This window comes from Pelodiscus sinensis, chromosome 11, assembly GCF_049634645.1.
Source record: "Pelodiscus sinensis isolate JC-2024 chromosome 11, ASM4963464v1, whole genome shotgun sequence".
Taxonomy (NCBI): domain Eukaryota; kingdom Metazoa; phylum Chordata; order Testudines; family Trionychidae; genus Pelodiscus; species Pelodiscus sinensis.
Genome location: NC_134721.1, coordinates 34725039 through 34737987, shown reverse-complemented (window position 1 = coordinate 34737987; position 12949 = coordinate 34725039). Strand labels below are relative to the sequence as shown.

The window sequence follows — 12949 nt, the reverse complement described above, 5'->3', positions numbered from 1 at the left end:
AAAGGAACCTGGGAGTCCTGCGCCAGGCTCTCACTCTAACCACTAGACCTCACGCCCCTCCCAGAACTAGAGACAGAACCTGCATCTCAGGAGCTGTTGAGGGAATCTCTCTATAAACAGCCTCAAGACCCACCCTGGTGATGCTTCAGCTCAACCGCAGGTGACTCTTCCCCATGTACCAGCCCAGCTCCGCAGCTGAAATTAAACACCCATTGGCCTAAGGCGTTTATTCCTTTAACGTTGGTCTCAGAAATGTTAATTGAAAGGGGGTCGGTCGGTTCATGCAGGTGGCTTGGTCCCAGTGCTTGTGTACAGGGGAGGTAGGGGTGGGACAGGTCAAAGTCAGCAAAGTATATACAGGTGGGGCCAGTAGGAGAGCAGCAGGGTGGATCCAGGGTCAGCCCTGGATTGATGCTCTGGCCCCACATGGGGCTGTGGGATACCCCCTACTTTCCTCTGTGTCCCCCCCCTTTCTGTCTGAGTTTGCCTGTCCCCACCAGCTCTGGCTACGTCTGTCCTTCCCCCATCCCATCCCTCTGGGGCTCTATCTGTGTTCATTTCTCTGGCCTGCCTGTCCTCTCCCCACAGATCTCTCTGGGTCAGCGAGTCCCCCCACTCTCCTCTCTGCCTCTATCTGCCCCCCCAGGTGGTCTGTAGCAAACCCAGATACAGTTCCCTATGCTCAGTGAGGTGACCCTTATCCCCCGAGCTCTGTGCTATGGTGAAGGGTAGACAGAAATGGCTGGGGTCAATGACGTGGCTGTGGAGTGGGGGTCTCATCTGCCCATGGGCAGCCCCCTCCACCTTCTTACAGAAATGTGGAGTCCATCACCCCATCCCCACATATCTGCTCCCTTGGCAACACTTTCTTGCCCTTGGCCCGGGGCAGGGTGCCCCCTCCATGCTGGGCCGGATGCCGTGGGGGCTGCTCCTCGCCTGGGCTCTTGAAGTCCCAGTAGTAGCGGATCTGGCGCTGGTGCTCCTTGGCCTGGCCTGTCTCGCTTCTGTCCTGATAGCCCCCTCCACTCGCCTTCGCTGGCTCCGTCTCCAGGCAGTGGTGTTGCCTCAGCAGGCTGTCCAGGATCTTCTGGGCTGACTGGTAATCCAGAGTCACCCCTGGCTCCTTCTCCCCCATGCCCTGGCTACAAGCCTCTTCCCCATCAGAGCTGTCAGTGCTGCTGAGCTCCGGCACTGGCACTAACTCCAGCTGTCCACCGAGCAGCACATCCTGTGGGGATGGAGGGCGCAGGGCCTCAGTGGACAGCAGGGTGGGAACTGAGGGAGCCACCAGCGCCTCCTGCCTCAGGTAGAGGAAGCGCGGCATAGGGAGGGCGTGGACCTGGGCCCCTTCCTCTGTGCTGCACTCACTCTCTGTCGAGTTGACATGCTCCAGCAGCTCCCCAGAGCACTGCTGCTTCCATGGCATGAAGGCCGTGGTTCTCCTATGGCTCTCCAGCTGCCCCGGAGGCGGGAGACTGCGGTAGTTGGGTGCCTGAGTCCTGTCTCCGTTGGGCATGGCTGTGTCCGACTCAGAGCTGCAGCCGGGCTTGTTGGCCTCTGTGGCCGAGTCAGACTGGCTGGGGGTGGTGGTGTGGGCCTCAGAGGCACTGTCCATGAAGGCGGGAGGGGGCGCTACGTTGGAGATATGCAGGGAGTAGAGGCTGTCAGTGGAATCGGCCTTCTCCATGTGACGGTGCTTCCCTGCCGATTCTGACAGCAGCGCCGAGATCTGTGGGGATGGGGGAGCGACTGTCACACCAGCCCAGCATGGCCATGCCCAGTGCAGTGAGATTGAGGGACCAGCAGGGGTTTAAAGCCTGGTATCTCCTGAATGATTTGTACCCTCAAGTCAGGCATTTGTAGCTCTGCTGGATTTACTAATCCCATCAGCCTGACTCCTTTCTGGCTGACTTCCCTGCTCTGGAGTGCTAGCATTGGGTTAGCAGCCTCAAGCTGCTAGAGCTTGCAGCCGTTGCTGTTTAAGGTGCAGGATTACCTCAAGTCTTCAAACTGAGACTGCAAAACCTGCCCTGATGGAAAGTTGGGATTTTCAGCTTTCCGGCACATGTGGCATTTATGGGTAGCCCCACAGGCTGTCAAACTACTGGACCCCCCACACACACCTCGCGTTGTTCTGATTGCTTTTCAGCTTATTCCCTGGGGCCACTGGTGTTTGAAGAGCTTGCAAGGTGCCAGGGCTGGGGGCAATTGAGGCTCCATATCTCTGACATCGTGGGGATTAGCCCAGCTCTCTCCGTGCTGTTAGAAAGCTGAGAGTCCCGACTTTCCGAAGGCACGTGGCACTAGCTCCTCTGCTGTTTTGCTCTAAAAACAAGAGGCCGCCACTGAGTCTGGAATCCTGCAACGTTTCCATGGGGCTGCACTTCTGACTGCACAGCTGGAAGCATCCCCCACTCCTTCCCAGCCCCACCTCTGGCTGCCCCACCATAGCCTCCCGCCTCCCCCACCCCAAGCTCACATTGAGTCTCTCCAGTGTGCAGATGGTGTTCTGGGCACTAATGAGCCTCTCGAGCAGCTCGGTGATGCGCTGGTTCAGGGTCTGTCTCTCAGCTGCCATGCTCTGAACCTGCAGTGGGGAGGGAGACAGCAAGATGAGAGGCTCAGAGGAAGAATGGAGGAGGGCAGGCAGGGCCGGGGCTCCTGGTGCCCCAGCGCTGAGATATAGACATGTCTGGGGTGGGACAGGGGGGCCGTTTAACATCTGCACAACAATCTTGGACAGCATTTGGAGATAGGACATGCAGGGTGAACCTGTGTCTGACTGAAACCACCAGGCAGGGAGCAATTTAGGCTTTGGGAATTGGCTGGGATGGGTGTTTCCTGTCAGCTGGGCGCCACTCAGGAGAGATTCAAATGCTGCCCAGCTGTTTAGCAGAGCACCCACAGCTAGGTTTGTGTTTCTGCACAGTTCTTGGTGCATATACAACATTTATTCCGCACATGGATGGAAAAAATCCACACATGATTGAAAAGATTAGAGGGACCATTGGCTGTGGTACCCTGGTTAATATCTGGACTTAGGTGCCAATTGTCAGGGAAGCTGTGCGCTCCATTGAGGGGCAAGACTTGGTATCATGTCTCATCGGAACGATGGGGGAGCTTGTGGGGTGGAAGAATCAGGCCCCTCACAAGCGTCGCTACACGGTGCACTCAATATATGGACAGTGCGGCTGTTAGAGGCTCAGCTATCACAGCCATACGTCCAGTATAAGAGCCTACATTGAATGAGGCAGTGGGCTGTTCCCTGTCTGGGCAGCTGAGTCTGCAGGCACGTGGATCTGATCATGGGGTTGCTCCTTTTCAATGAGGGGTCTGTCAGCCCATATCCAGGGCTTCCCTCTCCCAACAATGAAGCTGCCCTTACAATGAGGTGAAGTTTCTCCTCCAGTAGCTGGTTCGTGCGTTGGGTGTTGGAATAGTCCTCCTGCAGCCTAGAAGGAAACAGCCAAGAGAATGAAACTGTCTTGAAAACCTCCCTTTAGACGTGGGATGCTGACATGGGATGTGGGGATTGTTTATACAGGGATCCCACATCCAGTGTTAAGATGCAGCCACCTCTGGGGTGGGGCATGGGAGCTGTTTATATAGTAATCTTTTGACCAGCACCAAGATGCAGCCCTCTTTGGGGGACACTGTGCTGAGGATGATTGTGAAGGGAAAGCATCACCTACTGAGTCCCCACCCCACTCTCTGCAGGACTGTGGATTTTCTTAGGTGGTTTCCCATCCCAATACTAACCAAATATAATTCTGCTTAGCTTGTGAGAGCAATGTCAGGATGCTGTTTTGCTGAGTGCCCAACAGTGGAGCATATAGACCATGAAGCCATGTGACTCAGTGTGTGATTTGGTGGAGGTAGTGGGATACATTCCCAACCTCTACCTTCTCTCAGTGCAGACATGATTATTGTTAATGGGGGCCGGTCTCTTATAGGCACCTGTGTTGCTGGCAGAGCAGAGGAGGCCAAGGGGGAGATAAGCCACACCTATGGGACGATGTCCAGAAAGGCCCAGGGGGTTGAGAAGTGGGGGAGGGACTCGGAGTTGTACAATGGCAAATTGGAAAGCCAACCCCACCAACCAGAGCTCTAGACTCTTTGTTCCTGCAGCAGGGAGTCCACAGGTTAGTTGTGCATATGGGGGAGCATCCTGTCTTCCAGGAGGTAGGGTTGTGAGAATAGCCTTGATGCCTCCAAAGAGGATGGGGCTATGCCAGACTCAACCTCCAAGTGAGTGAAACTGAGGACAAGCTCCACCCCCAAGGGGAGAAAGGCTGTACTAGACTCCACCCCCTGCTGGGCATGGCTGCGAGAGCCAACTCAACCTGCAAGGGGTTAGGGCTGTAATAGACTCCACCTCCTGGAGGTGTGGCTGCGAAGAGCCCCCCACCCCAAGGCCAGGCTTTAGGATCCCTCACCTGCTAAACTTCTCCTTCAGCAACTCCAGCTCTTCCCAGGTCAGCTGCAGATCCTGCTGCCCAGCAGGGCCAGACTTGGCCCCTGCACCTGCTCCATCTGCCTGCTGTGCACCATGGTCTCTGGGCAACCTGGGGTCACAGAGAGCACTGGTAGTGGGGAATCTGCGCCCCAGAGGTCTTGTCATACCAGAGACGTGAACCTGGCTGGAGAGACTGGAGCTAGGACTGGGCTCCATCTGCTGGCCTGGCTCCCCAATGGATCTTTCAGCTGCATCCCTCCCACCCCCCCACCTTCCCACAGACCAGGGATCAACCACTACAGACCCTCCCCCAGTAGAGCCGCTCCATGGATGCAGGGTCCTCTTAGAATACCCCATCCCCATCTAGTCAAGTGCAGTGCCCCTCGCTCTTCTGGGGCCAGATTCTCTGGAGCAGAACGGCCCCTTTGTACACTGAGGGATAGAGACTGGCCCCTGGGGTTCCCCTGCCCCCCATAGCGGAGGAAGAGCTGGCATTGGGTACCACACTTGTCCTGTTTTCAGCAGTGGGGTTGTGGCCAGAGCATGCGGTGCGCTGGCTGTTCTCTGCCCCGGAGGCCATGGAAGGTGGATCAGAGATGAGCTCAGGGTGTGCTGCACCCTGGCAGTTCTCTGTGGTCACAGGAGGCAGATGTGGGAGGAGGGGGGGCAGAGCTTGCTGTGCTCGAGCTGGAAGCTGGGCTGTTAGATGGCATGCAATGGAATCGTTGTGTACCGCATGACGTTTTAGCAGTTGCATGGTGATTCAATAGTCCCCAGGGGCCAGAGCAGCCAGTGCGCTCTGGTCTCACTTCCAGCAAGCCCCCCCCCCCCCACGCTGCTGCCTATCAGAGGGGTGACAGGAGCTGGTCTGCAAGGGGAGCCAGTTTAAAAACCAGCTTCCTACGCAGCCCGGCTGCCTCCCGCCTTGTGCTGCAGCCTCTGATACAGAGGCAGCAGCATGGGGCAGCAGCAGCCCTTGTCCGCAGGGCTCCCAAGCTTCCCGCAGACAGAGACAGCTCCACGGCAGCAGCCCCTGTCCATGGGGGGTCAGAGCTTGGACCCCCCATGGACAGGAATTGCTGCTGCGAAGCAGCCTCTGTCTGTGGTGGACCCAGGCTCGCCCTGGACAGAGGCTGCTCAGTGGCTAACCCCCTCCACCCTCACACACTGCTGCCTCTAATAGAGGCACCTGCACCTGGCTCCTGCCTGCCTTCCCTGCCTCTGTAGGAGGCAGCAAGGGGGAGCAGGTCGGTCCAGGATCTGGCATGTGCAGAGAGACAGCTTGAAAGCTGGCTCCTCGCGCAAACCAGCTCCTGCCTGCCCCCCTCACCCTCCACGCTGCTGCCTTTCTAACAGAGGCAGCAGTGCAGGGGCGAGGGAGCAGGTGGATCTGGTACTCATGGGGAGCCGGCTTAAAAGGAGCCTGATGCTGGGCTCCTGTGGTGACGTTTGAAAGCGGCAGCACTGCATGGAGCCCGGGGTCAGCGGGGAGTCCCCAGCTGACCCTGGGCTTCACGTGGCGCATTCACCTTTAAAGTGTAGCAACAGCCCTAGGGCTGTTTCTATACTTCAAAGGCGGAGACGGCTTATTGGCTGGTCAAAGCAAAATGCATAGACTATTCGATTAGTCAATTACCTGCAATTTAACATCCCTACTTCATTGTAATAACCAGTCACATATTGAAACTCTTACCAGGTCCCCTCAGCCTTCTCTTCCCTCAGCTAAACATGCCCTTCGGGGCAGCTTTCTGCCGCGCACATCCTGTTGATACTCCCCTCCAAATTCTCTCCAGTTTGTCCACCTCTTCCTTACAGTGCAGGGCCCAGACTGGACACCCTCCCCCCCCCCCCCGGCTAAGGCCTGGCTCGTGCTGAGCAGAGCCGGACAGTGAGCGTGTCTCTTACACGCAGCTTAAATGGCACATGCTTCTAGGCTGGAGGCTGCAGGGCGGGGGTGGGGCGGGGGCGACGTTCAATACTCACTTTGCTGGCTCCATCTTGGCTGCCTGTGGCTCCAGCTCCTGGAGAGACAGAGACAAATTTCAGCAAACACCAATGCCCAGTACAAGATCCCCGAGGGAGTCCATGTGGCCCCCTTGAACACACAGGGACTTATCCCAAGGTCATACAGAGTGTTGGGAATAGAACCCAGGAGTCCTGGCTTCAGCCCCCTTGCTCTAATCCACTAGACCCCCCCCCTTGCCCCACCAGAGCAGGAGATAGAGCCCCTGCCCCCAAGCTGGAATTGGATGACAGGCTGCAGAGTGAATTGCATCTGGTCCTTTGTCTGGACAACCCTGAAATGCTGGTGGCTGTGGAGTGTGGAGTGTGGAGTGGGGCTGTAGGGTCCAGGTGACCTGGAGGAAGTCAAGGGAGGTGGGGCTGTAGGGTCCAGGTGACCTGGAGGAAGTCAGGGGAGGGGGAATCTATGGGACTGCAGGGTCTGGCTGCACCAGATGGGTGGAGGGTCAGGAAGGGACTGGGGTGGGGCTGAAGTGACTAGTGCCACCTACCTTGCCGTGGGTTCCGCCTTTTTGTGTTCTCTCCAGTGGCTGGTCCTTGCTCCAGGGCTCATCCAGGGAGCTGGCCTGCTGCTTCTCCACTTTCCTGGTGGCAGGGGGCTGCTCGTGGCCCTCAGTGTCTACCCCATGGCCCAGCCTGCCCTCCCCAGGCCTCTCCTCCTTGCCGCCTGGCCTGGTATGGGGGGCTGTGCCTATGTCTGAGCTGCTGCCATTGTCTGTGTGCCCGGAGGGTGCTGAGTTGGTGTGATCCCTCTGGGTTCCCCTCCTCTTGCCATGGGGGCCCCTCTCCTGCTGGTGCTGGCCCTCCCGGCTCTCAGCCAGGGACCCCTGTGAGCTGGCTTTGCTACCAGAGCTCTTGGACTCAGAGCTGTCGGTGCCAAAGCTCTTGCTGGCATGAGAGGCCTCTGGTGGCTTCCAGCCCAGGGAGCTGAGGCTCGATGGGCTCATGACCTGCCTGGTAATCTCATTGAGGAATGCAGAGAACTTCAGCTTCTCCTCTACTAGCTTCATCTGGTCCATGCTGTGGTGCTTCTTGGTGGCCCCCAGCTCCGGCTGCAGCTCCAGCTCCTCCTCAGCCCTGGGGGGTGGTGGGACCCAGGGCTCTCTCCCACCTGTCCGCACAGGGATGGTCTCGATGGACTTTGCCTTGCGCAGCCCATCACCCTTGGCAACAGTCCCATTCTTGAGGATGCTCTTGCTGGGTGCTGGGGCCTCCGCCTGCCTCTGGAGCCGTGGGGCCAAGATCTCGGCCTGCTCATTGAAGACCAAGCTCCTCTCCAGGCTGCTGGCTTTGTAGAGGCAGCTGTCCCTGCTCGCATGGGCAGAAGGTGGGGACTGAACCTCCTGGGGACACCGTGGCTGGGACAGTCGGTCGGCGCTCTGGCTGTGTCCCTTTTTCAGCCTGGGGAAGGAGACAGGCTCCTCAGCTTTGTAGCTGGCAATCCCCTCCCCACCCCGGTGGAAGGCCCGGGCTTCTCTGGAGATGTCCACACATGACTGGGCATGTTTGGGCTGGGACCTGGGGCCGCCTGCCAAGAAGGCCTCCTTCTCCAGGCTGGCTTCTGAGGACCAGGAGGCTGTGGTGGTGGAAGAGGCAGCTGAGGAGGAGGAGGACGAGAAGTGGTCAATCCGTCTCTCCATCCACTGCTGGCGGCACCGGCTCAGCTCCCGTTCTGAGCCCTTCCCCTTCTTGGGCTGCTGCAGCGGGGTGAAGAACTTCTCCATCACCTGCAGCTTCCCAGCATGGACCTGGCCCCCATCAGCCTTGTCCCAGTGCACTGGAGGGAAGGGCCCTGCCTGTCCCTGGGCTTTCTTGTAGGACTTCCTCCGGATGGCTGAGGCGTTCATCCTCAGAACAGGGCGCACCATCCAAGAGCTGCTCACAGCACTGGCAACCCCTGCCTGGCTCTGACGCCAACCCCTGCCATGGTTATTTAACCAGACCAGGCGGCTTAGTGGAGCAGAAGCAGCAAGTGTCAATACAATGGGCGCTGGGGCATGTGATGCAGACAAGGGAGGGTAGGAGGAATGGTCCCTGGCCTCATCTACCTACCCACAGCTCCCCCGATGGCCTTGCAGCAGTACAGCCGCTCTAGGTGTGGGCGGGGGCATGGGCTGGCATCTCAGGTCTTGGGAATTGGGAAAGCTGCTCTGTATTCCTGCTGTGTTCAAATGCCAGTGGCTAGGGCACCGGGCTGAAAGTCAGGACTAGGGTTGTAAAAAGTTGTTTAAAAATGTAACAGTGTAACCACGTGCCCTTGCTTTACACTTGTATTGTGTTAGCAATACTGGTAGGAAAAAATTATGAGTGTGGAAACCAGAATCTGGCAACCCTGCACTTTTATGCGAAGAGATGAAGTTATTCATGTCACAATGTATCTCCTATAACAGGGGTGAGAACCTAAGGCTTGCCTGGATCTGGCCCCTGAGGCTTGGAGCTCCCCTCAGCATTTGGGATCCCAGGCGGGAGCACACAAAATCTACTAGCTTGGGCCCCCATAGGCTCTGGTGTGTGAGGGGAATGTGGGAAGTGTCGTTCTCCTTCTCAACTGGAGGCCATGTCAGTGAGGTTTGGTTTTTTGTTGTTGTTCTCACTTGTGTGCGGCCCCCAGCTGATTTTTCTGTGGGTCAGCAGCCCGACCCAAAAAAGCTTCCCCACCCCAACCTATGAAGTCTGCCTTTCACTTTTCATTATAGTGGGTGCAACAGCGAGCCTGCTGCACACTCCCCCAGGTCCAGCTCCTCCAGGGCTGTGTCTACATTGGCACCCCTTTCCGGAAAAGGGATGCTAATGAGACACTTCGGAATTGCAAATGCCGCGGGGGATTTAAATATCCCCTGCGGCATTTGCATGAACATGGCTGCCGCTTTTTTCCAGCTCGGGGTTTTGCCGGAGAAAAGCGCCAGTCTAGACAGGATCTTGCAGAAAATAAGCCCTTTTCCACAAGATCCCTTATTCCTACACTTTCAAGGAGGAATAAGGGATCTTGCGGAAAAGAGCTTATTTTCCACAAGATCCCGTCTAGACGGGCGCTTTTCTCTGACAAAACCCCGAGCTGGAAAAAAACGGCAGCCATGTTCATGCAAATGCTGCAGGGGATATTTAAATCCCCCGCGGCATTTGCAATTCCGAAGTGTCTCATTAGCATCCCTTTTCCGGAAAGGGATGTAGACACAGCCCAGCTGTTTGGCGCTCACAGAGCTGAAGATGAAAACATAGTAGGGATGACAAGTTCAATGCACAAATGAAATCCACCCACTTGGACAGGGTGAAATTAAGTGAGTGGAGTGCTGGGGAGAGTCAAGGGCAGCCTAACACTCAACCCCCAGGGATGTGTCCCAGAACAAAAGGCATTCTCACACCTGTGTGATTGCTGAACAGAGGAATTGTAATACACCACTCTCTCTTCTGCCCCTCCCTCTCCCCTCTGACACTCTCGTCCTGCACTCCTTCTCTGTCCCTGCTTCTTTGTATTTAGGGAATACAAATGCATTATTTCTCAGCAACAGTATCTTTAATGCTTGTGTTGAATGGGGGAGGGAGGGAGTTACAGGGTTTACAAGCAAGCACACTTAATGAAGGAGGCACCTTGTTAAGAGCTGAAACAAAAAACAGGACTATGTAGCACTTTAAAGACTAACAAGATGGTTTTTTAGGTGATGAGCTTTCGTGGGCCAGTCCCACTTCCTCAGATCAAATAGTGGAAGAAAATTGTCACAACCATATATACCAAAGGATACAATTTAAAAAAATGAACTCATATGAAAAGGACAAATCAAATTTCAGAACAGAAGGCGGATGGGGGGGGAGGCAAATGTCTGTGAGCTAATGATATTAGAGGTGATAATTGGGGAAGCTATCTGTGTAATGGGTAAGATAATTAGAGTCTTTATTCAAACTTGAGTGTAAAGTGTCGAATTTAAGCATGACTGACAGTTCAGAGGATTCTCTTTCAAGTGTAGTCTTAAAAGGCCTTTGAAGCAGGATGCAGGTAATGTGTTAAGAGGACCATACTTGACTATCATATTGCTGTCTGGCCATTCACAATGACATCTCTGGATCTGCTGGCAATGCTGCTCTTAATGCAACCTAATATGCCATTAGCCTTTTTGGCCAATTAGAGTGGGACACAGGGCCCCACTTTATATCCCTGTGGTCACGTAGATGCTTCTCTTGTCATTAAAATGCCAATTAAGTTGGCACATCTTTGTTACGCCCATTCCCACAGGGGGTCCAAAGCTTAATTTGCACCTGTGAGGTGGAGGAAACTAAATCATTACGGCCAGACATTCTTTCTGATGGGGCAGCAGATTCCTCTTCCCAGATGGTGTGTAGACATGTCAATACTGGTACCAGCCAAGGGCGGCTCGAGGCCCCGATCGCCTACTGGCCCAATTGCCGCTGTTATCTGGTTCCTGTCTAGCATTCAGGGCTATTGTTATTCCAGCACCTCTGGAGGCCCTGGAGCCTTTGAAGACAGAATTTCGCTCTCAAGGATTCTCTCTCCCAAGGAGAGGATGGAGAGAGGCTGTTCTCAGTAGTGACAGATGGCAGAACAAGGAGCAATGGTCTCAAGTTATGGTGGGAGAGGTCCAGGTTGGATATTAGGAAAAACTATTTCACTAGGAGGGTGGTGAAGCACTGGAATGGGCTACCTAGGGAAGTAGTGGAGTCTCCATCCCTAGAGGTGTTTAAGTCTCGGCTTGACAAAGCCTGGGCTGGGTTGATCTAGTTGGGATTGGTCCTGCCTAGAGCAGGGGGCTGGACTTGATGACCTTCTGAGGTCTCTTCCAGCTGTATGGTTCTATGATTCTATAAGATCCACCCACATACCTGCTGGTCAGGCAGTCTTGGACCTCTGAGACTTTAGGGACACCTTCGTCTCGTATGAGAAACACTGGCTTCGCCGGAGTAAGGATCGCAGGGGTGAGAATATACCTGCTAGGTGTCTTTGTATACATTCAATAAGAGCTCAGAGAACCAAAAGAGTTCCATGGTACCTTTAAGTGACTGTTATTGTATTTTCTGTCTTTGTCTTTGTAGTGGCTGTGTCATCTGTAACACAGCAGTAACAGTTAACAGCTAAGCTTGCCTTGTAACAATAAAATAGTAACTGTTTAAGCTTTAACCTGACTCCTCCTGTTGCTGTAACAGAACTAAACACAATCAAAAGAACCACAGCCTGTCAGGGGTAAACGCAGTAAGAGCTGAGCGTTGAGTCGTGCCACCTCCACAGGGCAGACTCTTGGGGCACCCGTCAGCCTCCCTGGCTGTCCGCTGCGAAGGGACTTTTGTCCCAGCAGTCGACATCTCGGGTGTAACGAGCTCTCTCTGCACCACCTTGGGGCACCCATCAGCCTCCCTAGCTGCCTGCTGTGAAGGGACTCTGTCCTAGCTGTCAAAGACTCAGGTGTATAGGGCTCACAGACCACTGCTGATTTTCCGGAAAAACTTGCCAGTTGTCTACACTGGCCGCTTGAATTTCCAGAAAAGCAATGATGATCTCATGTAAGATTGTCAGTGCTTTTCCAGAAATACTATGCTGCTCCCGTTCGGGCAAAAGTCTTTTTCCGAAAGACTTTTGCGCAAAAGGGCCAGTGTAGACAGCACAGTAGTGTTTTCCGCAAAAAAGCCCTGATCACGAAAATGGCGTTTGGGGCTTTTTTGTGGAAAAGCGCATCTAGATTGGCCACGGACACTTTTCCGCAAAAAGTGCTTTTGCAGAAAAGTGTCCTGCCAATCTAGACGCGTTTGTCTGAAAATGCTTTTAACGGAAAACTTTTCCGTTAAAAGCATTTTTCATAAAATCATGCCAGTGTAGACGTAGCCACAGGGTTTGGAGAGCAGCAGCGTGTGGGGGTGGGGTTAAGTCCCCTTCTGCTGTTAGCCAGGTCCTCTCTAGGCCTCCCTCCCGCATCACTGCCCCAGCAGCTCAGCAATCTGTGCTCATAGCTAACTGGGGCTGCCTGGGATCCCTCGCTCTGGTAGCCACCTCAAGGGTGGATTTATTGAAGGGGGGGGGGAGTTTATAGCCCCAGCCATTCAAAACAAACCAGCTCATGAGTCTGACCTGGGATGAGTGTTGGAATAAGGATGCTGCACACATACCCAGGATCCCGACTCATCCCCACTGCTCCCTGTGACTCACTTGCTCCCACTCCCACCTGTAGATGAACAAGGCCCAAGGACTCAGCGGCTGATTGCAGTCTGGCTTCCTCCTCAAACCTTGTTGGGCACAAACTAGACATGGATTCTGCCTCCATTGCCATAGCCAGAGAGCAGCATTTAGCCCTCCCCTCCCCTCCTGGATCGATATCATGTGATCCCTCTGCCCTCAGCAAAGATACAGCAAGGTTAGAACCAGCTCCCTACTGGCATCCCCAGCAGGGATCAATGGAGCATGGATTTAATCAGTTCTTAAACAAGCAGTTGGGAAATGTGGCTGGAGGTAGGGGACAGTGACAAAACTGC

At 54.9% G+C, this 12949-nt stretch overlaps 1 protein-coding gene across 1 annotated transcript; it reads right to left on the bottom strand.

Moving 5' to 3' along the window:
* Window positions 1-230: 230 nt before the first annotated feature.
* On the bottom strand, window positions 231-6636 carry LOC102462719 (uncharacterized). Its single transcript, XM_075939148.1, has 5 exons — window positions 6440-6636; window positions 4437-4565; window positions 3386-3452; window positions 2480-2587; window positions 231-1729 (listed from the first exon to the last, which is right to left on the bottom strand). The coding sequence occupies exons 1-5, from the start codon at window positions 6451-6453 to the stop codon at window positions 809-811; spliced, it is 1239 nt and encodes a 412-aa protein (XP_075795263.1). The 5' UTR covers window positions 6454-6636; the 3' UTR covers window positions 231-808.
* Window positions 6637-12949: the final 6313 nt, after the last annotated feature.